This window comes from Oncorhynchus gorbuscha, linkage group LG24 (assembly GCF_021184085.1).
Source record: "Oncorhynchus gorbuscha isolate QuinsamMale2020 ecotype Even-year linkage group LG24, OgorEven_v1.0, whole genome shotgun sequence".
Classification (NCBI taxonomy): Eukaryota; Metazoa; Chordata; class Actinopteri; order Salmoniformes; family Salmonidae; genus Oncorhynchus; species Oncorhynchus gorbuscha.
Window position 1 is genome coordinate 54961955 of NC_060196.1, and position 27414 is coordinate 54989368.

Consider the following 27414-nt stretch of genomic DNA (forward strand, 5'->3'; position numbering starts at 1 on the left):
GGCTCTCTGGGGTGTGTTTGTGTTTGTGAACAGAGCCACAGGACTAGCTTGCTTAGGGGACTCTCCTCCAGGTTCATCTCTCTCTCTCTCTCTCTCTCTCTCTCTCTCTCTCTCTCTCTCTCTCTCTCTCTCTCTCTCTCTCTCTCTCTCTCTCTCTCTCTCTCTCTCTCTCTCTCTCTCTCTCTCTCTCTCTCTCTCTCTCTCAGGTTTGGTTAGTCCAGCCTACCTTGTTGGGGTTGGTGGCGGTGAGAATCCAGACACACTGTGCGTTGGACTCATACTGGATGGGGAAGTTGGGAGAAGTGAATGTACCAGCAGGACCTTGAAGATTAGAGCCGCATGTTTTCACTGTAACAAAACGAAAAAGAGATGGAGAGAGAAATAAATAATAATGGTTATTAATTTAACATTTTGACATTTAACAACCTGGCAAGCACAAAAGTTGTGGTTAATTAGAGACAGATGTTGCCAAATGCCACTGTGTGTGTGTGTGTGTGTGTGTGTGTGTGTGTGTGTGTGTGTGTGTGTGTGTGTGTGTGTGTGTGTGTGTGTGTGTGTGTGTGTGTGTGTGTGTGTGTGTGTGTGTGTGTGTGTGTGTGTGTGTGTGTGTGTGTGTGTGTGTGTGTGTGTGTGTGTGTAAGACGGCATTTTAGGTCTGCGGATTTGGCTCACATTGAGTGCTCATATTAATGAAATATCGGCAGAACATAGAGAGGTTGAATGGCCCTAAGATTTCTACCGAGAATTGTACTTTTAAATATTCCGCCTGCAGCTATCTGAACCAGATTTGTTTCCTGCAGTCAAATGACCAAATTGCCCTCTAGTGGTCCCATGGGAGGATATATTATAGTATATATAGTATTAATATTTAAATGTTTTGTTGTTGTTGTTACCTCAGAAAATCCAGTCTTTCTATGTCAAACGGTTTTCTATGTCAAACGGTTTTCTATGTCAAACGGTTTTGTTGTAATTGAGTCTTCTGTAATGTACAGTATATAGTGTAATATTAGGATGTATAACTCCAAACTCCAAACATTTCAACTCTATGGTACAGGTGTCTTCCTTTTTTTAAGCCCATAACCATGTGTGTGAGGTGTATACTTCTGTTTCAAAGTAGATTTGTTAAAGACGACCAAGAAACACTGCAGTAAAAGATTACTACTACTTTTTTTACTAAGATTACTGCTACTTTCGAAAACCACACCATGAACCTTAAGCTATGGTTTCAGTTGTCATGTACTAGCACGGCAAGTGGTACCACAGCGTCTAGGTCCAAGAGGCATCTAAACAGCTTCTACCCTGAAGTCATAAGACTGAACAGCTAATCAAATGGCTACCCAGACTATTTGCATCCCCCCCATCTTCATCACTGCTGCTACTCTCTGTTGTTATCATCTATGCAGAGTCACTTGAATAACTCTACCTACATGTACATATTACCTCAGTTACCTCAACACTGGTGCCCTGCATATTGACTCTGTACCGGTACCCCCTGTATATAACCTCCACATTGACTCTGTACCGGTACCCCCTGTATATAGCCTCCATATTCACTCTGTACCGGTACCCCCTGTATATAGCCTCCACATTGACTCTGTACCGGTATCCCCTGTATATAGCCTCCACAATGACTCTGTACCGGTACCCCCTATATATAGCCTCCACAATGACTCTGTACCGGTACCCCCTGTATAAAGCCTCCACATTGACTCTGTACCGGTACCCCCTGTATATAGCCTCCACATTGACTCTGTACCGGTACCCCCTGTATATAGCCTCCACATTGACTCTGTACCAGTACCCCCTGTATATAGCCTCCACATTGACTCTGTACGGGTACCCCCTGTATATAGCCTCCACATTGACTCTGTACCGGTACCCCCTGTATATAGTCTCCACATTGACTCTGTACCGGTACCCCCTGTATATAGCCTCCACATAGACTTTGTACTGGTACCTCCTGTATATAGCCTCCACATAGACTTTGTACTGGTACCCCCTGTATATAGCCTCCACATTGACTCTGTACTGGTACCCCCTGTATATAGCCTCCACATGGACTCTGTACTGGTACCCCCTGTATATAGCCTCCACATTGACTCTGTACTGGTACCCCCTGTATATAGCCTCCACATGGACTCTGTACTGGTACCCCCTGTGTAAAGCCCCACTATTGTTATTTACCTCTGCTCCTTAATTATTTGTTATTCTTATCTCTTACTTTTTGGGGGGATATTTTGGTAAAACTGCATTGTTGGTTTGTCAGTAAGCATTTCATTGTAAGGTCTGTTGTATTTGACGCGTGTGACAAATCCAATTTGATTTGACTGGAAGCCTATTAGAGTGTAGCCATAGGATTAAAACAGGAAGTAAAAATTAGAGTGTAGCCATAGGATTAAAACAGGAAGTAAAAATTAGAGTGTAGCCATAGGATTAAAACAGGAAGTAAAAATTAGAGTGTAGCCATAGGATTAAAACAGGAAGTAAAAATTAGAGTGTAGCCATAGGATTAAAACAGGAAGTAAAAATTAGAGTGTAGCCATAGGATTAAAACAGGAAGTAAAAATGAGAGTGTAGCCATAGGATTAAAACAGGAAGTAAAAATTAGAGTGTAGCCATAGGATTAAAACAGAAAGTAAAAATTAGAGTGCAGCCATAGGATTAAAACAGGAAGTAAAAATTAGAGTGTAGCCATAGGATTAAAACAGGAAGTAAAAATTAGAGTGTAGCCATAGGATTAAAACAGGAAGTAAAAATTAGAGTGTAGCCATAGGATTAAAACAGGAAGTAAAAATTAGAGTGTAGCCATAGGATTAAAACAGGAAGTAAAAATTAGAGTGTAGCCATAGGATTAAAACAGGAAGTAAAAAATTAGAGTGTAGCCATAGGATTAAAACAGGAAGTAAAAATTAGAGTGTAGCCATAGATTTAAAACAGGAAGTAAAAACCATCCGGGTCACTCTCTGCCTTATTAACATTATTTGTTGCTTTATGTCTCTGTTTTCCAGGGGAGATGAGGAAGTGTTTGGTGGTACTACGAGCCAGTGAGCCAGGCAGCTGATAAAGTCATTCCTGGGTATTTATCATGTCAGAATCATGGTCATGATAAGAGATGTGAACGACTACCACTTTAGAGGTTATCTAATATCCTTGACCTGGTAAGTTACAATAAAACAAATGGCACGGTCTCTTTAATTCTCAAATTCTGATGCTAATGTTTCAAATAATCTGTATAGGAAATAATAGACATGGAGTCAATCAACTGTCTAACAAGCATCAGCTAGCGCACATGGGGAGAATGGCATTAAGAAACATTGAGAGCAACGAGCATTCTCATTGTGGAAATAAGATTTCCTCTTCACAATACCACTTTGCTAATTAGTATTTTATTTTTAATAAAAGCAACACACTTCCTATTACAATCTCATTATCGGAGAGCAATAATAGATCCTCATCGAAACAGAAAGCGACAGAGAGAGAGATATAGACAGAGAGAGAGAGAGAGAGAGAGAGAGAGAGAGAGAGAGAGAGAGAGAGAGAGAGAGAGAGAGAGAGACAGAGAGAATGAGAGCAGAGCAGAGAGAATGAGAGAGAGAGAGAGAGAGAGAGAGAGAGAGAGAGAGAGAGAGAGAGAGAGAGAGAGAGAGAGATACAGACAGAGAGAATGAGAGCGAGAGAGAGAGAGAGAGAGAGAGAGAGAGAGAGAGAGAGAGAGAGAGAGAGAGAGAGAGAGAGAGAGAGAGAGAGAGAGAGACAGAGAGAATGAGAGAGAGAGAGAGAGAGAGAGAGAGAGAGAGAGAGAGAGAGAGAGAGAGAGAGAGAGAGAGAGAGAGAGAGAGAGAGAGAGAGAGACAGAGAGAGAACAGACAGAGATAATGAGAGAGAGAGAGAGAGAGAGAGAGAGAGAGAGAGAGAGAGAGAGAGAGAGAGAGAGAGAGAGAGAGAGAGAGAGAGAGACAGAGAGAGAGAGAGAGAGAGAGAGAGAGAGAGAGAGAGAGAGAGAGAGAGAGAGAGAGAGAGAGAGAGAGAGAGAGAGAGAGAGAGAGATCAGAGCAGAGCAGAGGTCACGATCAGATGAGCTCCTGCATTTTTCAGCATTTTCTTTAAAAAATAGTTAGATAAAGTTAGATAATTTGATTTTTTTGTGTCAGGAACACATACAGGATGCTACCCTCTACAACATAACCCTCACTTCAAATCAAAACTCAAAACCTACAACCTGATTTTGGACGGAATTACCTGGAAGACTACCAAGGATTATTATTCTATACAGCAAAATCTCTGGAAAACAACAAAAACCTGAAAACACCACCCAACCTGAAACTGAGTGAGTAATGTTTAGTCTGAAACTATATTCTATTTCCAAAAGCCAAGAAGAAAAATACCCTACATTACTTTATAAGGACTGAGTTCTAACATAATTCTGCCAAGCTTGATACAGCTTCAACTAGCACTGACGTGTCAAGTGAGAGGTGTCAAAGCCCATTAGCCCAGCTGCCTCCCGCTGTTCAGATGTAATTAAAATACAGTACCCTGTGTATGTAAAGAATGATAAGGCAAGAAAAGATTACAAAATGAAGCTCCTTATGTAAAATCAGGAGAGACTTTTTGCAGACTATTACAAAAATGGGAACATCAGCAACCTTATCTTCCACACAAACCATCCTCTGGCATGGCACAGTGCTATATTAACACACTACCCCTCTGTTACGAGAGGGGGTGTTAACCTGTTAATCCTACCCCCACTTTTTCGAACATTCTGTTAAAAACCGCGCAACATTTCAGCGCCCTGCTACTCATGCCAGGAATATAGTATATGCATATGATTAGTATGTGTGGATAAAACTGGTTAAATCATGGCTGTGACTATAACAGAACGTGCGTTTCATCGAAAAGCGCAGGAAAATCTGATCAAATCTGAAAATATATCCATGCACGACTTGAACCCATTGATAAAGGTGAACCACATTTAATGGGGCTGAGGTTGCAATACCTACAGCTTCCACACGTTGTCTAGAGTCTTGTCATTTGCCTAGGCTTTGTTTCTTGGTCAAACAGACGCAAGGCAACGCATTTCTTCCGGTCTCCGACCGGATATTTTGGTTGAGAATTACCCGGACATTATTTCCAGACTGACAGCTAAAGAATATACTTCGCCTCGTGATAAATTTGATCGCTTATTAACGTTTAATAATACCTAAAGTTGCATTACAAAAGTATTTCGAAGTGTTTTGTGAAAGTTTATCGTCACTTTTTTAATTTTAAAAAAAATGACGTTACGTTATAAGACGCTATTTGTTTCCGTTTATCACACAGTCTTCATAGATCGATATCTAGGCTATATATGGACCGATTTAATCGAAAAAAAGACCCAATAGTGATTATGGGACATCTAGGAGTGCCAACAAAGAAGATGGTCAAAGGTAATGAATGTTTTATATTTTATTTGTGCGGTTTGTGTAGCGACGACTATGCTAATTATTTTGTTTACGTCCCCTGCGGGTCTTTTGGGGTGTTACATGCTATCAGATAATAGCTTCTCATGCTTTCGCCGAAAAGCATTTTAAAAATCTGACTTGATGCCTGGATTCACAACGAGTGTAGCTTTAATTCAATACCCTGCATGTGTATTTTAATGAACATTTGAGTTTTAACTAGTACTATTAGCATTTAGCATAGCACATTTGCATTTCCAGATGTCTAGATGGGACGCCTGCATGCCAGGTAGGAGCAAGAGGTTAACGAGGGGTGGAAACTCAGGATACTTGACAACGAGGACTCTGAGTCAGCTAATATAAATCTCTATAAGTCCGGAACAGTAATGGTACAGGGTAACCGCAAACAGTTTCAGCTGTACTTTCACCAAATTAAAGAATTAGCCCAGCAGGAGAAGCTCTCCCTTGATAAAGATACCCCCAACCCGAGCGGGTCAGACTAGACCTCTTCGTTATAAAACCCCACAGACAAGCAACCCCCAGTCATCGTCCCAGCACAAAGTACTACTCCCTCATTGAAATGAAGAATAAATTCACCCAGCTGGAGGTAAGGCAGGTGGAGCTGGAACAGCAGGTGATTACACTCCAGTCAGCACAGACCCAGACAACAGTCCAGCACAACACCCCCTTAACCAGACCCGGAGTGCTGGAGGTGGAGAGAGACATATCTGCACTCTGGACAGTAGTGAGACAACTTCAACAGAAGAAAGAGCAGGAGCAGGAGAAGAACAGAGCACTAGAAGAGAGGATCAGACTGCTGGAGGAGAGGGTGAGGGGGATGGCGTGTGACAGAGAACAACCCACTAGAGGTGGCCACCCCCACAGAGAAGCCAGCAGAAGAGCCCACCTCAGCACCCGACAAAAGTCTCGACACCACAGCAGAACAGTCCACACCAGACCCTGACCATAGAGTTGACATCACAGCAGAACAGACAAATGAAGAATCCCAAGCCCAGCGACTCCCACTGCCTCTGAGCACCCCCCCCCCTGTCAGCCACCCTAATGGCCCTTCTGACAACACACCACACCCACTGAGGACAAACACGAGACACAGATTGTACTCCTTATGGACTCAAATGGGAAATATAGAATATAAAATATATAATATAAAATTCAAAATATATAATATAAAATATAAAACTTTTTTTCCAAACACAGTGTTTCTAAACTCTGGTGTCCAAACACCCAGCCGCCCTAGACCTTCTGTCTGAGGACCAACTAGAGTCACCCAGCCACATGATAATACACCCAGCCGCCCTAGACCTTCTGTCTGAGGACCAACTAGAGTCACCCAGCCACATGATAATACACCCAGCCGCCCTAGACCTTCTGTCTGAGGACCAACTAGAGTCACCCAGCCACATGATAATACACCCAGCCGCCCTAGATCTTCTGTCTGAGGACCAACTAGAGTCACCCAGCCACATGATAATATACCCAGCCGCCCTAAACCTTCTGTCTGAGGACCAACTAGAGTCACCCAGCCACATGATAATACACCCAGCCGCCCTAGACCTTCTGTCTGAGGACAAACTAGAGTCACCCAGCCACATGATAATACACCCAGCCACCCTAGACCTTCTGTCTGAGGACAAACTAGAGTCACCCAGCCACATGATAATACACCCAGCCGCCCTAGACCTTCTGTCTGAGGACAAACTAGAGTCACCCAGCCACATGATAATACACCCAGCCGCCCTAGACCTTCTGTCTGAGGACAAACTAGAGTCACCCAGCCACATGATAATACACCCAGCCGCCCTAGACCTTCTGTCTGAGGACAAACTAGAGTCACCCAGCCACGTGATAATACACCCAGCCGCCCTAGACCTTCTGTCTGAGGACCAACTAGAGTCACCCAGCCACGTGATAATACACCCAGCCGCCTTACAACTTCTGTCTGAGGACCAACTAGAGTCACCCAGCCACATGATAATACACCCAGCCGCCCTAGGCCTTCTGTCTGAGGACCAACTAGAGTCACCCAGCCACATGATAATACACCCAGCCGCCTTAGACCTTCTGTCTGAGGACCAACTAGAGTCACCCAGCCACATGATAATACACCCAGCCGCCCTAGACCTTCTGTCTGAGGACCAACTAGAGTCACCCAGCCATGTGATAATACACCCAGCCGCCTTACAACTTCTGTCTGAGGACCAACTAGAGTCACCCAGCCACATGATAATACACCCAGCCGCCCTAGACCTTCTGTCTGAGGACCAACTAGAGTCACCCAGCCACATGATAATACACCCAGCCGCCTTAGACCTTCTGTCTGAGGACCAACTAGAGTCACCCAGCCACATGATAATACACCCAGCCGCCCTAGACCTTCTGTCTGAGGACCAACTAGAGTCACCCAGCCACATGATAATATACCCAGCCGCCCTAGACCTTCTGTCTGAGGACCAACTAGAGTCACCCAGCCACATGATAATACACCCAGCCGCCCTAGATCTTCTGTCTGAGGACCAACTAGAGTCACCTAGCCACATGATAATACACCCAGCTCCCTAGACCTTCTGTCTGAGGACCAACTAGAGTCACCCAGCCACATGATAATACACCCAGCCGCCTAGACCTTCTGTCTGAGGACCAACTAGAGTCACCTAGCCACATGATAATACACCCAGCTCCCTAGACCTTCTGTCTGAGGACCAACTAGAGTCACCTAGCCACATATTAATACACACAGGCACAAACGACCTGAGAGCATAGCAGGAAAGGGTGGCCACAGCACTGAAGGGAGTGATTGAAAAAGCTTCTTCTACTTTCCCCAACGCACAAGTGGTTATCTCCACCCTGCTACCACGAAAAAACTTCCACCCTGCCACAATATAGCGGGTAAATGCAAGTATTTCCCGTGACTGTGCCTCAAAACCAAATGTTTTCCTGGCCCACCACTCCACCCTGGACTTGAACAGCCTCTATGACCAGGTCCACCTCTACAAGGCAGCAGTGCCCACCTTTGCCCGGACTCTAAAGGACATCACTCTCAAACGTATCCCCAACACTTCACACAGGAGCAACAGATCAATAGACACCCCACCCAGACCAGCGAGACATTCTCCCAGACCTGCGGGACCACCCCCTGGACCTACACATAGAGGACCCACACCAAGAGGACTTACATCCAGACCACAGCACCCCCAGACACATCCACACCCCCACCCTGACCAATCAACACCCCCCCCACGTCAACCATGCCCATACCCCATTTAGGCCCCCTCAGATCAGACCTATGCCACTCCTGCCCACCCCATGACCCCACCCCCGCAAAGAGGGCCTCAACATGGAAGTCACACATACGCCCAGGTAGTGAGCGGGCAAACAGGCCCAACCCCGACTCTTACACTCGCCCAAGCCAATGGCATGTACCAAATGCTCAGCAGGCTCTGCTCACACTTACTGGCCTGAGGCCAAACCACGACCAACAACATCGGACACTTTATGGAACACAAAGCCTTCACTATATCATCCTGGAATATCCAAGGCCTGAGGTCATCTGCCTTTGGCCTAAAGAGCAGGAACCCGGACTTCACCAAAGAAATCGGTAATACAGACATTGTCATCCTGCAAGAAACCTGGTATAGAGGAGACAGACCCACTGGTTGCCCTCTAGGTTACAGAGAGCTGGTTGTCCCATCCACCAAACTACCAGGTGTGAAACATGGAAGGGACTCAGGGGGGATGCTAATTTGGTATAGAGCAGAGCTAATTCACTCTATTAAATTAATCAAAACAGGAACATTTTACATTTGGCAAGAAATTCAAAAGGAAATTATCTTAAAAGAGAAAAATGTCCTCCTGTGTGCTATCTATATCCCCTCACTAGAATCCCCACACTTGAAGACAGCTTCTTCATCCTGGAGGGGGAAATCAATCATTTCCAGACCCAGGGACATGTACTAGTCTGTGGCGACCTAAATGCCAGAACCGGACCAGAACCTGACACCCTCAGCACACAGGGGGACAAACACTTGCCTGCAGGTGACAGCATTCCCTCCCCCATATGCCCCCCTAGGCACAACTATGACAATATAACCAACACATACGGGTCACAACTCCTGCAGCTCTGTCGCACGCTGGGTATGTACATAGTCAATGGTAGGCTTCGAGGGGACTCCTATGGTAGGTACACCTATAGCTCTTCTCTTGGCAGTAGTACTGTAGACTACTTTATCATTGACCTCAACCCAGAGTCTCTCAGAGCGTTCACAGTCAGCCCACTGACACCCCTATCAGACCACAGCAAAATCACAGTCCCCTTGAACAGAGCAAAACTCAATCATGAGGCATCAAAGCCAAAGGAACTGCGTAACATTAAGAATTGCTATAGATGGAAGGAATGCAGTTTGGAAACCTACCAAAAAACAATTAGGCAACAACAAATTACAATCCCTTTTAGAGAATTCCCTGGGTAAAATGTTCCACTGTAATAGTGAAGGTGTAAACTCGGCAGTAGAAAATCTTAACAGTATATTTGACCTCTCAGCTTTCCTATCAAATCTAAAAATCTCAAATAGAAAACCGAAGAAAATTAATAAAAAGGACAAATGGTTTGATGAAGAAAGAAAAAACCTAAGAAAGAAATTGAGAAACCTGTCCAACCAAAAAACATAGAGACCCAGAAAACCTGAGTCTACGCCTTCACTATGGTGAATCACTAAAACAATACAGAAATACACTACGGAAAAACAAGTAACAGCACGTCAGAAATCAGCTCAATGTTATTGAAGAATCCATAGACTCTAACCACTTCTGGGAAAATTGGCAAACACGAAACAAACAACAACACAAATAATTATCTATCCAAAATGGAGATGTATGGGTAAACCACTTCTCCAATCTTTTTGGCTCTATAACAAAGAATAAAGAGCAAAAACATATACATGATCAAATACAAATCTTAGACTCAACTATTAAAGACCAGAACCCACTGTATTCTCCAAATCACCTTGAATGAGTGACAGGACAAAATAAAAACCCTCCAACCCAAAAAGGCCTGTGGTGTTGATGGTATCCTTAATGAAATGATCAAATATACAGACAACAAATTCCAATTGGCTATACTAAAACTCTTTAACATCATCCTTAGCTCTGGCATCTTCCCCAATATTTGGAACCAAGGACTGATCACCCCAATCCACAAAAGTGGAGACAAATTTGACCCCTATAACTACCACAGAAAATGCGTCAACAGTAACCTTGGGAAAATCCTCTGCATTATCATTAACAGCAGACTCCTACATTTCCTCAATGAAAACAATGTACTGAGCAAATGTCAAATTGGCTTTTACCAAATTACCGTACAACAGACCATGTATTCACCCTGCACACCCTAATTGACAACCAAACAAACCAAAAGAAAAGGCAAAGTATTCTCATGCTTTGTTGATTTCAAAAAATACTTTGACTCAATTTGGCATGAGGGTCTGCTATACAAGTTGATGGAAAGTGGTGTTGGGGGTAAAACACACACAAACAACAATTACACAAACAACAATTATGCCGTTAAAATTGGCAAAAAACACACACATTTCTTCACACAGGGCCATGGGGTGAGACAGGGATGCAGCTTAAGCCCCACCCTCTTCAACATATATATCACCGATCTGGCGCGGGCACTAGAAAAGTCTGCAGCACCCGGCCTCACCCTACTAGAATCTGAAGTTAAATGTCTACTGTTTGCTGATGATCTGGTGCTTCTGTCACCAACCAAGGAGGGCCTACAGCAGCACTTAGATATTCTGCACAGATTCTGCCAGACCTGGGCCCTGACAGTAAATCTCAGTAAGACCAAAATAATGGTGTTCCAAAAAAGGTCCAGTCGCCAGGACCACAAATACAAATTCCATCTAGACACCGTTGCCCTAGAGCACACAAAAATCTATACATACCTTGGCCTAAACATCAGCGCCACAGGTAACTTCCACAAAGCTGTGAAAGATCTGAGAGACAAGGCAAGAAGGGCTTTCTATATATATAATATGACATTTGTAATGTCTTTATTGTTTTGAAACTTATGTATGTGTAATGTTCACTGTACATTTTTATTGTTTATTTCACTTTTGTATATTATCCACCTCACTTGCTTTGGCAATGTTAACACATGTTTCCCATGCCAATAAAGCACCTTGAATTGAATTGAATTGATAGAGAGATACAGACAGACAGAGTGAGAGAAACAGCACCTCCATTATATCTGCACTAAACGCACGCACGCACGCACGCACGCACGCACGCACGCACGCACGCACGCACGCACGCACACACACACACACACACACACACACCTATTGTACTAGAATTTACTTGTTCAATGAATACGAATATTTATATATGCAACAGAAAGAATGTTAGCTGTTATCCTGTTTATCTCACTCTTAACAACTTATTAGTTAGTAGTTAGTGTATTTCTGACTGCTATTCTTTTTCTTTGCAACATGAAATCGCTGTCAGCATGTAGAACATGCAGGGCCTAAACTCATCGACCTATCAGTTAGCATGTAGAACATTCAGGGCCTAAAATTTTCAACCTATCAGTCAGCATGTAGAACATTCAGGACCTAAACTCATCAACCTATCAGTCAGCATGTAGAACATTCAGGACCTAAACTCATCAACCTATCAGTTAGCATGTGGAACATTCAGGGCCTAAAACTCATCAACCTATCAGTTAGCATGTGGAACATTCAGGGCCTAAACTCATCAACCTATCAGTTAGCATGTGGAACATTCAGGGCCTAAACTCATCAACCTATCAGTCAGCATGTAGAACATTCAGAGCCTAAACTCATCAACCTATCAGTTAGCATTTAGAACATTCAGAGCCTAAACTCATCAACCTTTGGACTGAAGAGTTTACCACTGGAGTTCAACAAAAATCTTAAAGATGTTACTATCATTCTGCAGGAGACATAGTGTAAGGCTGAACTCACTCAACCCACAGGCTAGCAGAGAACATTCCCAGGGCTAAACTCACTGTCCCACAGGCAGCAGAGAACATTCCCAGAGGCTAAACTCACTGTCCCACAGGCTACAGAGAACACTGTCCCACAGGCTAAACAAAAGGCTAAAATCACTGTCCCACAATTACAGAGAGTCACTGTCCCACAAAGAGAAACCACTGTCCCACAGGCTTCAGAGAGGTCACTGTCCCACAGGCTACCGAGAGGTCACTGTCCCACAGGCTACAGAGAGGTCACTGTCCCACAGGCTGAGGGTCACTGTCCCACAGGCACTCACTGTCCCACAGGCTACAGAGAGGTCACTGTCCCACAGGCTACAGAGAGGTCACTGTCCAATCAACAGGCTACAGAGCACTGTCCCACAGGCTACAGAGAGGTCACTGTCCCACAGGTAGAGGTCACTGTCCCACAGGCTACAGAGAGGTCACTGTCCCACAGGCTATTGAGAGGTCTACTGTTGTCCTAAGAGAGGTCACTTTCACAGGCTACAGAATAATCTTCCCACAGGCTACAGAGTACATCACTGTCCCACAGGCTACAGAAAGCTGTCCCACAGGCTAATTGGTAATTGTTGAATTGAAGAAACAGAGCTATGTCAATAGAGGCAGAGACTCTGGAGGATTGATCATTTGAGTAATGAAATCCGAGATAGAGACAACAACTAATTGATCCCCTCAAAATTGGTCGATATAAAGATATTTGAAAATAATGAAAAATAACTAGTATTGACAGAAAAGATGTGTTCCTGAGAGAATATTGTAGAATTTTTTAAAATGAATTTATTTGCAAATTAGGTTGGAAAATAAGTATTTGGCCACCTACAAACAAGCAAGATTTCTGGCTCTTACAGATCTGTAAGCACAAACAAAGATAAACACAAAGATAATGAGAGAGAGCTTTCAGAGACACTGAGAGAAAATATTTGGCCATGGTAACTGATCAAAACCTGAGAATAACCTTGACAAAGACATGCTCAGAGCAATGAGAGCATTGAGAAGAGGAGACAAGGAAAACCTGGCTCCCTGTAGAGGAAACGCTGTGCAACCACTGTAACAGCAGAACCTAGAGGAGCTGCATTTCCTGACAAAATGTAAAATATATAAAACAATTACAGAGAATTTCCCCAAATGTAAACCCTTATTCAATGTTTCAAAGACCTAATGAGAGAGAGGCTACCCGTCCTGTTGGGGAGGACGCAGACAGAGAGAATGGGATTGGCAGGGCACTACATTTCTGCCTGTCATAAGTTGAGGGACAGTGTCTGACGGACCAATCAACCTGCACATGTCCTCTACTGTATAATTATTGTTATTATTGAATGTCTGGTTATTTTGACACTTGGTTATTGTTTTTACTGTTGTCCCGTTGAAATTTTTTTCCAAAATAATCTTTGGCAATATGTACATTGTTACGTCATGCCAATAAAGCAAATTGAATTGAATTGAATTGAGTTGAATTGAGAGAGAGAGAGAGAGAGAGAGAGAGAGATACAGACAGAGAGAATGAGAGAGAGATAGAGAGAGATAAAGACTGAGAGAATGAGAGATATAAAGATAGATAAAGATAATGAGAGAGAGATAAAGACTGAGAGAATGAGAGATATAAAGATAGATAGAGATAATGAGAGAGAGAGAGAGAGAGAAAGAGATACAGACTGAGAGAATGAGAGATATAAAGATAGATAGAGATAATGAGAGAGAGATAGAGAGAGATAAAGACTGAGAGAATGAGAGATATAAAGATAGATAGAGATAATGAGAGAGAGATAGAGAGAGATAAAGACTGAGAGAATGAGAGATATAAAGATAGATAGAGATAATGAGAGAGATAGAGAGAGATAAAGACTGAGAGAATGAGAGATATAAAGATAGATAGAGATAATGAGAGAGAGATAGAGAGAGATAAAGACTAAGATAATGAGAGATATAAAGATAGATAGAGATAATGAGAGAGAGAGAGAGAGAGAGAGAGAGAGAGAGAGAGAGATAAAGACTAAGATAATGAGAGATATAAAGATAGATAGAGATAATGAGAGAGAGATACAGACTGAGATAATGAGAGATATAAAGATAGATAGAGATAATGAGAGAGAGATAGACAAAACAGAGCTCCAATGAACGGGTAAATAGAAATATGTGATTAACACTGCGTACCCTTGGGCTGTCCTGAATATATAGATCTAGGCAATTTTCTGCATGATTTCAAGTGGCATCTTCCATAATTAGTTTGTGCAGCTTTTAGCCGCAGGAACAAACAGGCTCAGGTGATACCCAGTCAGTGATATAGTGGCCATCTAAAGGTCAGGGTACCACGGTGAGAAAGAAAGAAAACTTTGTAGAGGAAGGGAGAGGAGGAGAGGTGGGTGGAGGTGTGACAGGGGATCGGGGGACTGTGACATAAACAGAGGGGACAGACGTACACAATGGGTTCAGTGAGGGAGGAGAGAATCAGGGGCATTATTCTGTGATAGTATTGTGCTGTAGAAGGCTATATTTGTGTGTCTCTTTCTCTATGTACACTACCGTTCAACAGTTTGGGATCACTTAGAAATTTCCTACGCCTATGTAGATATTCCATAAAGAATCTGCCGTTTCCAGATACAATAGTCATTTACAACATGAACAATGTCTAAATTGTATTTCTGATCATTTTGATGTTATTTTAATGTACATTTTTTTTGCTTTTCTTTCAAAAACAAGGACATTTCTAAGTGACCACAAACTTTTGAACAGTAGTGTACATCTGCCAGTTTGTGTGTGTGTGTGTGTGTGTGTGTGTGTGTGTGTGTGTGTGTGTGTGTGTGTGTGTGTGTGTGTGTGTGTGTGTGTGTGTGTGTGTGTGTGTGTGTGTGTGTGTGTGTGTGTGTGTGTGTGTGTGTGTGTGTGTGTGTGTGTGTGTGTGTGTGTGTGTGTATGGACTGCATGATGTGTGTAAGTATATGTTTGTTTGTGTGACAGACAGAAAGAGAAAGAGAGAGAGAAAGAGAGAGAGAAAGAGATAAAGAGAGAGAGCGAGAGACAGAGAAAGAGAGATCAAAAGCAAGAGAATGAGAGAGAGAATTGAATTGAGAGAAAGAGTGAGAGATAAAGAGAGAGAGTATGTGTGTGTACAGTATGCTTGTGTGTGTCTCTGTTTCAGCGTGTGTCTGTTTGTGTGTCTGTGTATGTCTCCACCGCGGGGAGTCTTGTTCTCAGTGCTCCTGGCACCCAGTGGTGAAGGCAGCTGGCCTGATAGTAGACAGAGACCTCACACAGTGTCTGGTAACTTGGTGCTTACACACCCGATTACACACTCACACACCCCCCACATCCAAGCCTGTATGTCTCACTCTAGCACAGTGTCTAAGTAGCATAGTAATAAGGTCATGAACCCTTTACTGCCCTCGCTCCTTGTGTATTTTGTTTCTCTCTTTCTCTCTCCTTCTCTCTCCTTCTCTCTCTCTCTCTCTTTCTCTTTCTCTTTCTCTCTCGCTCTCTCACTGCTACTGTAGTCAACACAATAAGAGCAGTATCACAAAAGCGATGAGTGATGAGTGGTATTAAAAATTCCTCAAAGTCAGTCTCCCTAGCTAGTCCCTCCTGTCTCCATCTGTCAATGTGCTTTAGGGTGTCTTGGTCTGTTCTGACATTTACACCGTGACAACCACATATGGACATAGAGAAGCAAGATGGCGACGACAGACATGGCAGCTCTGCTTCTAGCTCCTAATCAACATTTTTGTTGTTGTTGTGTTATTTCTTACTTTATTAGCCCAGAAAGTTATTTGCGTTATTACATTCAACCGGAAATAACTTTTGGATATCAGGGAAATGGTAACTCACCAGGAATACAACTTTCCAGAATTCGATCCTTTGTTCGAACCCTCCAGGGCGATTGAACTTATCTCAGAGGCTGCCAGCGGAGAAGAGGTATTTGGAGTGGACTTCTAGTCCGACTCAGGAGGCGTGCACACCATCCACCACTTCCGAGTGAGTATATTACTCACTAATGTTTAGTCTCCGGACAATAAAGTAGATGAGCTCAGGGCAAGGATCTCCTTCCAGAGAGACATCAGGGGCTGTAACATACTCTGTTTCACTGAATCATGGCTCTTTCCAGATATACTGTCCCCTCCAAACAGCCAGCTGGGTTCTCAATACAGTGCGTAGACAGGAATAAAGAACTCTCCGGAAAGAAGAAAGGCTAGGGTGTATGTTTCATGATTAACTGCTCATGGTGTGATTGTGATAACGTACAGAAACTCAGATCCTTTTGTTCATTCGAACTAAAATACCTCACAATCAAATGCTGACAGTATTATCTCCCAAGATAATTATTTCTGGTTATATAGTCACAGCCGTGTATATTCCCCCTCAAGCCGATACCACGACGGCCCTCAAGGAGCTACACTGGAATTTGTGCAAACTGGAAACCAAATATCCTTAGGCCACATTTATTGTAGCTGGGGATTTTAACAAAGCAAATTTGAGGAAAATGCTAAAGAAGTTCTATCAACACATTGACTGGAGTACTAGCACCGCTAAAACACTCGACCACCACTACTCCAATTTCCAGGATTCCAACAAGGCCCCCAGCCCTCCCTTCGGCAAATCAGATCATGACTCCATTTTGCTCATCCCTTCCTATAGGCAGAAACTCAAACAGGAAGTACCCGTGCCAAGGTCTATTCAACGCTGGTCTGATGAATTGGAATACATGGTTCAAGATTGTTTTGATCATGCGGACTGGGATATGTTCCGGGTAGCCTCTGAGAATGACATCGAAACAGTGATTGAGTTCATCACGGTTGTGGTTCCAATTGTGACTATTAAAACCTACCCAAATCAGAAACTGTGGATAGATGACAGCATTCGCGCAAAACTGAAATCGCGAACCACCACATTTAACCATGGCAAGGTGACTGTGAATATGGTAAAATACAAACAGTGTAGTTGTTTCCTCCGCAAGGTAATCAAAACAGGCAAAACGTCAGTACAGAGACAAAGTGGAGTCGCAATTCATTGGCTCAGACACGAGACGTATGTGGCAGGGTATACAGGTCTTGCTCCAAACACCTTCTTCGACAGCTTTGAGGATAACACAGTGCCACCGAATGGCCAGCTCCCAAGGCATGTGGGTTCTCGTTTTCCGTAGCAGACGTGAGTAAGACATTTAACCGTGTTAACCCTAGCAAGGTTGCCGGCCCAGATGGCATCCCTAGCCGCGTCCTCAGAGCATGCGTAGACCAGCTGGCTGGAGTATTTACAGACATATTCATTCTCTCCTTATCCCAGTCTGTTGTTCCAACTTGCTTCAAGATGTCCACCATTGTTCCTGTACCCAAGAAGGCAAAGGTCAATGAACTAAATTACTATCGCCCCGTATCACTCACTTCTTTCATCATGAAGTGCTTTGAGAGGCTAGTTGAGAATCATATTACCTACACCTTACCTGACAACCTAGACCCACTCCAATTTGCTTACTGCCCCAATAGATCCACAGACGATGCAATCACCATAGCATTGCACACTGTCCTGTCCCATCTGGACAAGAATGTCGTTCATTGACTATAGCTATACCTTCAACACCTTAGTATTCTCCAAACTCATCATTAAGCTCTGGGCCCTGGGTCTGAACCCTGCCCTGTACAACTGGGTCCTGGACCTCCTGACAGGGCCGCCCCCAGGTGATGAATGTATGAAACAATGCCTCCAATTCACTGATCCTCAACACAGGGGCTTCACAAGGGTGTGTGTTCAGCTCCCTCCTCTACTCCGTGTTCACCCATGACTGCATGGTCATGCAAACCTCCAACTCAGTCATCAAGTTTGCAGACGACACAACAGTTGTAGGCCTGATTACCAACGAGAAAGCCTACATGGAGGTTATGTGAGGGCCCTGGTGGAGTGGTGCCAGGAAAACAACCTCTCACTCAACATCAACGTCAACAAAACTAAGTAGATGATTGTGGACATTGGGAAACAGCAGATGGAGCCCCCCCTATCCACAACAACCGGACCGCAGTGGAGAAGGTAAAAAGCTTCAAGTACCTCAGCGTACACATCACCAATGAACTGAAATGGTCCACCCACACAGACAGTGTGGTAAAGAAGGAGCAACAGCCTCTCTTCAACCAAAATTTGGCTTGGCCCCTAAGACCCTCACAAACTTTTACAGATGCACAATCGAGAGCATCCTGTCGGGCTGTATCACCGCCTGGTACGGCAACTGCACCGCCCGCATCACAGGGGGCACACTACCAGCCCCCCAGGACACCTACAGCACCCGATGTCACAGGAAGGCCAAAAAAGATAATTAGGGACATCAACCATCCCAGCCAAGGCCTGTTCACCCTGCTACCCTGGGCGGCAGGGTAGCCTAGTGGTTAGAGCGTTGGACTAGTAACTGAAAGGTTGCAAGTTCTAATCCCCGAGCTGACAAGGTACAAATCTGTCGTTCTGCCCCTGAACAGGCAGTTAACCCACTGTTCCTAGGTCGTCATTGAAAATAAGACTTTGTTCTTAACTGACTTGCCTAGTAAAATAAAGGTTAAAAAAAATAAAAATAAAATAAAAGCAGGTCAGTACAGGTGCATCAAAGCTGGGACCAAGAGACTGACAAACAGCTTCTTCACATGTTTACATATGGCTTTGCTCATCTCTTATGTATATACTGTAGTCCATTCTAATGTATTTTAGTCAATGCCACTCCAACATTGCTCGTCCTAATATTTATATATTTCTTAACTCAATTCTTTTACTTTAGATTTGTGTGTATTGTTATGAATTCTTCCTAGCACTGTTGGAGCTAGGAACACAAGCATTTCGCCACACCCGCAATAGCATCTGCTAAATATGTGTATATGACCAATAGCATCTGCTAAATATGTGTATGTGAATAATATGATTTGATTTTATTTGAAATGGGATTTGTGACTGTTGAATTTTGGGGTGGCCAGTGTCATCATGGGCTCAGAGAAACAGAATCTGTATTCTATCTAGGTGACGTATATCTAGGCATGCCTGTAGTCCATTCTGCTTAAAATGTATTTTGCTGGGTCAATGCCACTATAGCAAGCATGCTGAGCAGCCAAATTGATCTGGATTAAGGGACCTGAGCAAACAATATTACTAATGACATTCTGTCACTTAACCTTCACAAATAACAGAAGGGGACGGGGTCGGGCTACATTGTCTGGTTCATCTTTATTGATCCTTGTGTCGGGAGAGGCAAAAGGAAGCCTCTAAAATCAGACTTTGGATGTCTTTAAGTTGCTGGGTTGTTACAATTTCTTTGTTTTGCCAAGCTAATGAATAGTTCAGAAATCCTCTTTGTGTTATCTCCTTTAATAGTGAACCTTTCACTAATTCAGCTCTCCCAGAGAGGGATGGCAGCTAAACCAGGGGAGATAAGCTGCCACTTCAAGACATCAAGATATTTAGCTTAGTTGTTGATAAAACTCCATGCACGTTTCACTGTTGATAAAACGGCCTGTACTTTCAATGTCGATAAAACTCCCTGCACGTTTCATTGTTGATAAAATGCCCTGTACTTTCAATGTCGATAAAACTCCCTCCACGTTTCACTGTTGATAAAACGCCCTCCACGTTTCACTGTTGATAAAACGCCCTCCACGTTTCACTGTTGATAAAACGCCCTCCACGTTTCACTGTTGATAAAACGGCCTGTACTTTCAATGTCGATAAAACGGCCTGTACTTTCAATGTCGATAAAACTCCCTCCACGTTTCACTGTTGATAAAACGCCCTCCACGTTTCACTGTTGATAAAACGCCCTCCACGTTTCACTGTTGATAAAACGCCCTCCACGTTTCACTGTTGATAAACTCCACGTTTCACTGTTGATAAAACGCCCTCCACGCTTCACTGTTGATAAAACGCCCTCCACGTTTCACTGTTGATAAAACGCCCTGAACGTGTCACTGTTGATAAACGCCCTCCACGTTTCACTGTTGATAAACGCCCTCCACGACTGTTGATAAAACGCCCTGAACAACTGTTGATAAAATGTTTCACTGTTGATAAAACGCCCTGGATAAACGCCCTCCACGTTTCACTGTTGATAAACGCCCTCCACGTTTCACTGCCCTCCACGCTTCACTGTTGATAAAACGCCCTCCACGTTTCACTGTTGATAAAACGCCCTCCACGTTTCACTGTTGATAAAACGCCGTCCACGTTTCACTGTTGATAAAACGCCCTCCACGTTTCACTGTTGATAAAACGCCCTCCACGTTTCACTGTTGATAAAACGCCCTGAACGTGTCACTGTTGATAAACGCCCTCCACGTTCACTGTTGATAAACGCCCTCCACGTTCACTGTTGATAAAACGCCCTGAACGTGTCACTTCTAAAACGCCGTCCACGTTTCACTCCTCCACGTTTCACTGTTGATAAAACGCCCTCCACGTTTCACTGTTGATAAACAGACGTTTCACTGGATAAACGCCCTCCACATTGTCACTGTTGATAAAACTCTCACTGATAAACGGACTGTTGATCAAACGCCCTCCACATTTCACTGTTGATAAAACGCCCTCCACGTTTCACTGTTGATAAAACGCCCTCCACGTTTCACTGTTGATCAAACGCCCTCCACGTTTCACTGTTGATAAAATGCCCTCCACGTTTCACTGCCCTCCACGTTTCACTGTTGATAAAACGCCCTCCACGTTTCACTGCCCTCCACGTTTCACTGTTGATAAAACGCCATCCACGTTCACTGTTGATAAAACGCCCTCCACGTTTCACTGTTGATAAACGCCCTCCACGTTTCACTGTTGATAAAACGCCCTGAACGTGTCACTAATGATAAAACGCCCTCCCATCACTGTTGATAAAACGCCCTCCACGTTTCACTGTTGATAAAACGCCCTCCACGTTTCACTGTTGATAAACGCCCTCCACGGATGATAAAACGCCACGTTTCACTGTTGATAAACGCCCTCCACGTCACTACCCTCCACGTACTTTGAAAAACGCTTCCACGTTTCACTGTTGATAAAACTCCTCCACGTTTCACTGTTGATAAAACGCCCTCCACGATTCACTGTTGATAAAACGCCCTCCACGTTTCACTGTTGATAAAACGCCCTGAACGTGTCACTGTTGATAAAACGCCCTCCACGTTTCACTGTTGATAAAATGCCCTCCACGTTTCACTGTTGATAAAACGCCCTCCATGTTTCAATGTTGATATAACGCCCTCCACGTTTCACTGTTGATAAAACGCCCTGAACGTGTCACTGTTGATAAAACGCCCTCCACGTTTCACTGTTGATAAAACGCCCTCCACGTTTCAATGTTGATAAAACGCCCTCCACGTTTCACTGTTGATAAAACGCCCTGAACGTGTCACTGTTGATAAAACGCCCTCCACGTTTCACTGTTGATAAAAACGCCCTCCACGTTTCACTGTTGATAAAACGTCCTCCACGCTTCACTGTTGATTAATCGCCCTCCACGTGTCACTGTTGATAAAACGCCCTCCACGTTTCACTGTTGATAAAACGCCCTGCACGTTTCACTGTTGATAAAACGCCCTGAACGTGTCACTGTTGATAAAACGCCCTCCACGTTTCACTGTTGATAAAAACGCCCTCCACGTTTCACTGTTGATAAAACGCCCTCCACGTGTCACTGTTGATAAAACGCCCTCCACGTTTCACTGTTGATAAAACGCCCTGCACGTTTCACTGTTGATAAAACGCCCTGAACGTGTCACTGTTGATAAAACGCCCTGAACGTTTCACTGTTGATAAAACGCCCTCCACGTTTCACTGTTGATAAAACGCCCTCCACGTTTCACTGTTGATAAAACGCCCTCCACGTTTCATTGTTGATAAAACGCCCTGAACGTGTCACTGTTGATAAAACGCCCTCCACGTTTCACTGTTGATAAAACGCCCTTAACGTGTCACTGTTGATAAAATGCCCCTAACGTGTCACTGTTGATAAAACGCCCTCTACGTTTCACTGTTGATAAAACGCCCTCCACGTTTCACTGTTGATAAAACGCCCTGAACGTTTCACTGTTGATAAAACGCCCTCCACGTTTCACTGTTGATAAAACGCCCTCCACGTTTCACTGCCCACCACGTTTCACTGTTGATAAAACACCCTCCACGTTTCACTGTTGATAAAACGCCCTCCACGTGTCACTGTTGATAAAACGCCCTCCACGTTTCACTGTTGATAAAACGCCCTCCACGTTTCACTGTTGATAAAACGCCCTCCACGTTTCACTGTTGATAAAACGCCCTCCACGTTTCACTGTTGATAAAACGCCCTCCACGTTTCACTGTTGATAAAACGCCCTCCACGTTTCACTGTTGATAAAATGCCCTGAACGTGTCACTGTTGATAAAACGCCCTCCACGTTTCACTGTTGATAAAACGCCCTCCACGTTTCACTGTTGATAAAACGCCCTCCACGTTTCAATGTTGATAAAACGTTTCACTGTTGATAAAACGCCCTCCACGTTTCACTGTTGATAAAACGCCCTCCACGTTTCACTGTTGACAAAACGCCCTCCACGTTTCACTGTTGACAAAACGCCCTCCACGTTTCACTGTTGACAAAACGCCCTCCACGTTTCAATGTTGATAAAACGCCCTCCACGTTTCACTGTTGATAAACGCCCTCCACGTTTCACTGTTGATAAACGCCCTCCACGTTTCACTGTTGATAAAATGCCCTGAACGTTCACTGTTGATAAAACGCCCTCCACGTTTCACTGTTGATAAAACGCCCTCCACGTTTCACTGTTGATAAAACGCCCTCCACGTTTCACGCCCTCCACGTTTCACTGTTGAAAAAACGCCCTCCACGTTTCACTGTTGACAAAACGCCCTCCACGTTTCACTGTTGACAAAACGCCCTCCACGTTTCACTGTTGACAAAACGCCCTCCACGTTTCACTGTTGACAAAACGCCCTCCACGTTTCATTCATTTCACTTGTTTTCTCTCCTATTGTTGGTGTTTTATGTCCAGCGACATTCAGGCTGACCTTCTCCTGGGGGAAAATGAGCCAATTCAGCAGGAGGAATAAAGATTAGCTGGTCTGACTGGCGACTTGGAGGAACGGGAGGAACAAACAAAACTATCGCCACTGAGAATGATCAATGACATCATTAACCCTGAGCCAAGGTACTCTGCCTCTTTCCCTTCCGGTTTCAGCCCCTAATGTTTCCGCACACACACACACCTACACACACGGACAGAGAGAAAAAGAGAGAGACACTCACACACCTACACACACGGACAGAGAGAAAAAGAGAGAGACACTCACACACCTACACACACGGACAGAGAGAAAAAAGAGAGAGACACTCACACACCTACACACACGGACAAAGAGAAAAAGAAAGAGACACTCACACACCTAGACACACGGACAAAGAGAAAAAGAAAGAGACACTCACACACCTCACACACCTACACACACGGACAGAGAGAAAAAGAGAGAGACACTCACACACCTACACACACGGACAAAGAGAAAAAGAGAGAGACACTCACACACACAGCAGGGAAAGTGGCTGTGGAATATTGCCTGCCTATTTCAAGGTGTAATTTGCAATACTGTCCACAGAAAAACTCGTAATACATCATTTACAGCCAGAAGCAGTGCTCTACACAGGATAGTTTTAAGGCAAGTCAGTTTTAAGAACAAATTCATATTTACAAATGACGGTCTACCTCAGCGGATGCTGGGCCAATTATGCCCCGCCCTATGGGACTTCCAAACACGGCCGGTTGTAATGCAGCCTGGCATCAAACCAGGGTCTGTAGTGATGCCTCTAGCACTCGGGTGCCCCAGTTAGGAAGCCCCGTTTTATTGACATATATTTATACATGAATCACATCAATGATCCACCGTGTACAGATGTTTTAGTAGCTCAGGATTATAATCATATGATATTATTAGTCAATATATATTTTTTAGTTTTAAATAAATAATTTGAAAGAAATAGCTGGATGTCCTGACACGTTCTAACTCATACTTGAACTTTACAATCATTTGAAGTATTACACTACATTAAAAGTATATTATGTACTGTATTGTTGAATTTGAAGTCTCTCTAATCCACAGTCTGTCTTTGGATGCGTCCCAAATGGTAGCCTATTTCCTATATACACTACGTGACCAAGAGTATGTGGACACTGCTCGTGTCATTCCAAAATCATGAGTATTAATACGGAGTTGGTCCACCCTTTGCTGCTATAACAGCCGCCACTCTTCTGGGAAGGCTTTGCACTGGATGTTGGAACATTGCTTCGGGGACTTGCTTCCATTCAGCCACAAGACCATTAGTGAGGTCAGGCACTGATTTTGGGGAGATTAGGCCTGGCTCGCTGTCGGCAATTCATGGCGAAGGTGTTCGATGGGGTTGAGGTCAGGGCTATGTACAGGCCAGTCAAGTTCTTCCACACCGATCTCGACAAGACATTTCTGTATGGACCTCACTTTGTGCATGGGGGCATTGTCATGCTGAAACATGAAAGGGCATTTCCAAAACTGTTGCCACAAAGTTGGAAGCACAGAATTGTCTAGAATGTCAAGTTAAGATTTTCCTTCACTGGAACTAAGGGGCCTAGCCTGAACCATGAAAAACAGCCGCAGACCATTATTCCTCCTCCACCAAATGTACATTTGGAACTACAGTAAGCATTGGGGCAGGTAGCGTTCTCCTGGAATCCACCAAACCCAGATTCGTCTGTCGGACTGTCAGATGGTGAAGCGTGATTCAACATTCCAGAGAACTTGTTCCCACTGCTCCAGAGTCCTTTGGTGGCGAGATTTACACCACTTCAGCCGACACTTGGCATTGCACATTTTGATCTTAGGCTTGTGTGCTGCTGCTCGGCCATGAAAACCGATTTCATGAAGCTCTCGACTAACAGTTCTTATGCTGACGTTGCTTCCAGAGGCAGTTTGGAACTCGGTAATGAGTGTTGCAACTGAGGACAGACGATTTGTACTCACTGTGCACTTCAGCACTCGGCGGTGCTATGTTGAAAGTCACTGAGCTCTACAGTAAGGCCATTCAACTGCCAATGTTTGTCTATGGCTGTGTGCATGGCGGTGTGCTCAATTTTATACACCTGTCAGCAACAGGTGTTGCTGAAATAGCCATATCCACTCATTTCAAGGGGTGTCCAGATACACGTGTATATATAGTGCATTAATTTTCATTAGACACTGGTCAAAAGTAGCGCACTAAATAGGGAATATATTATCCTTCTAATTAAGTCCAACTGGCAGTGGTTACAGCAGTGTTATACGTTGTGATATCATAAACTGCCTGTGTATATTTAGTCACATCAACACTCGTCCCCACCTCTTCCATGCTTCAAAGACACTGCTAATCAGAGTAAAGTAGTGAAAAAAAGTCTGAAGAATGCATCAGCATATGGACCTAACCATCTGTCTGTTTGTTGTCATGTGGCCATATGGCTCTAGTGTTTTACTAATGTAAATGTACTGAGATATGATGGCAGATAAGTCATTTGTGGAACACAAGGACATTGTAGAGACAAAAAACAAGATTCACCAAGAGTGCCTGTGATTCACTAAGAGTGCCTGTGATTCACTAAGAGTGCCTGTGATTCACTAAGAGTGCCTGTGATTCACTAAGAGTGCCTGTGATTCACTAAGAGTGCCGGTGATTCACTAAGAGTGCCTGTGATTCACTAAGAGTGCCTGTGATTCACTAAGAGTGCCTGTGATTCACTAAGAGTGCCTGTGATTCACTAAGAGTGCCTGTGATTCACTAAGAGTGCTTGTGATTCACTAAGAGTGCCTGTGATTCACTAAGAGTGCCTGTGATTCACTAAGAGTGCCTGTGATTCACCAAGAGTGCCTGTGATTCACTAAGAGTGCCTGTGATTCACTAAGAGTGCCTGTGATTCACTTGTTTTGGTATACAGTTTTGGTATAAAGCTGTTACGCTTTGGTTTGACGGGAGGTTTATCAAAGTTTGTACTTGCCAAATTGGTCACGCTTCATTGGCCAACAGAGAGGCTGTCAAATCGAGTGTTCACACTGAAAATGATTCAATGACTGCAGCGTTTTAGCATAACCTCTCCATCGAACGCCAATCTGTCACTGATTAATCATCAGCACAAATTGAATCAAGGTGGAACACTGTAAAAGTCAGAGAACAGGATTACTCCACAAAGTATCATCATACTGTAGCTGCATCAAGGGAATACCTTCAGAATTCAGGATAATTCATTTCCATACATTTTGACCCTTGACCTACTGTACGAAGCTGGACAAAGCTCCAATTGCATCCCCCTCTGAGGGAACACAACAGCAGCGCTAAGTATGAAACGTTTTAGACTGCTATATTAGAAAAACAACTAAGACTAACAATCCAACTAAGTGTGAAATGGTTTGAAGAATCCAGGTGAGTTTTAAAGTGAAAGGTCCAGGCACTCAGGTGTGTTTTAAAGTGAAAGGTCCAGGCACTCAGGTGTGTTTTAAAGTGAAAGGTCCAGGCACTCAGGTGTGTTTTAAAGTGAAAGGTCCAGGCACTCAGGTGTGTTTTAAAGTGAAAGGTCCAGGCACTCAGGTGTGTTTTAAAGTGAAATATGCAGGCACTCAGGTGGGTTTTAAAGTGAAAGGTCCAGGCACTCAGGTGGGTTTTAAAGTGAAATATACAGGCACTCAGGTGGGTTTTAAAGTGAAATATACAGGCACTCAGGTGGGTTTTAAAGTGAAATATGCAGGCACTCAGGTGGGTTTTAAAGTGAAACGTGTAGGTATTTTTGATATGCTCTATGCCCGGCAAATAAGCCTTATAAATATATAGTTGAAGTCGGATGTTTACATACACTTAGGTTGGAGTAATTAAAACTCAGGCTAATTGACATAATTTGAGTCAATTGGAGGTGTACCTGTGGATGTATTTCAAGATCTACCTTCAAACTCAGTGC

General features: G+C 43.8%; 1 protein-coding gene across 1 annotated transcript in view; it reads right to left on the reverse strand.

The window, feature by feature from the left end:
- The window catches only part of LOC124012727 (CUB and sushi domain-containing protein 3-like), an 849083-nt gene that overhangs the window by 396489 nt on the left and 425180 nt on the right, over nucleotides 1-27414 (reverse strand). The window contains exon 10 of the mRNA XM_046326635.1: nucleotides 227-348. Coding sequence (XP_046182591.1) covers nucleotides 227-348 — 122 coding nt within the window. The remainder of the gene's footprint in view (nucleotides 1-226; nucleotides 349-27414) is intronic.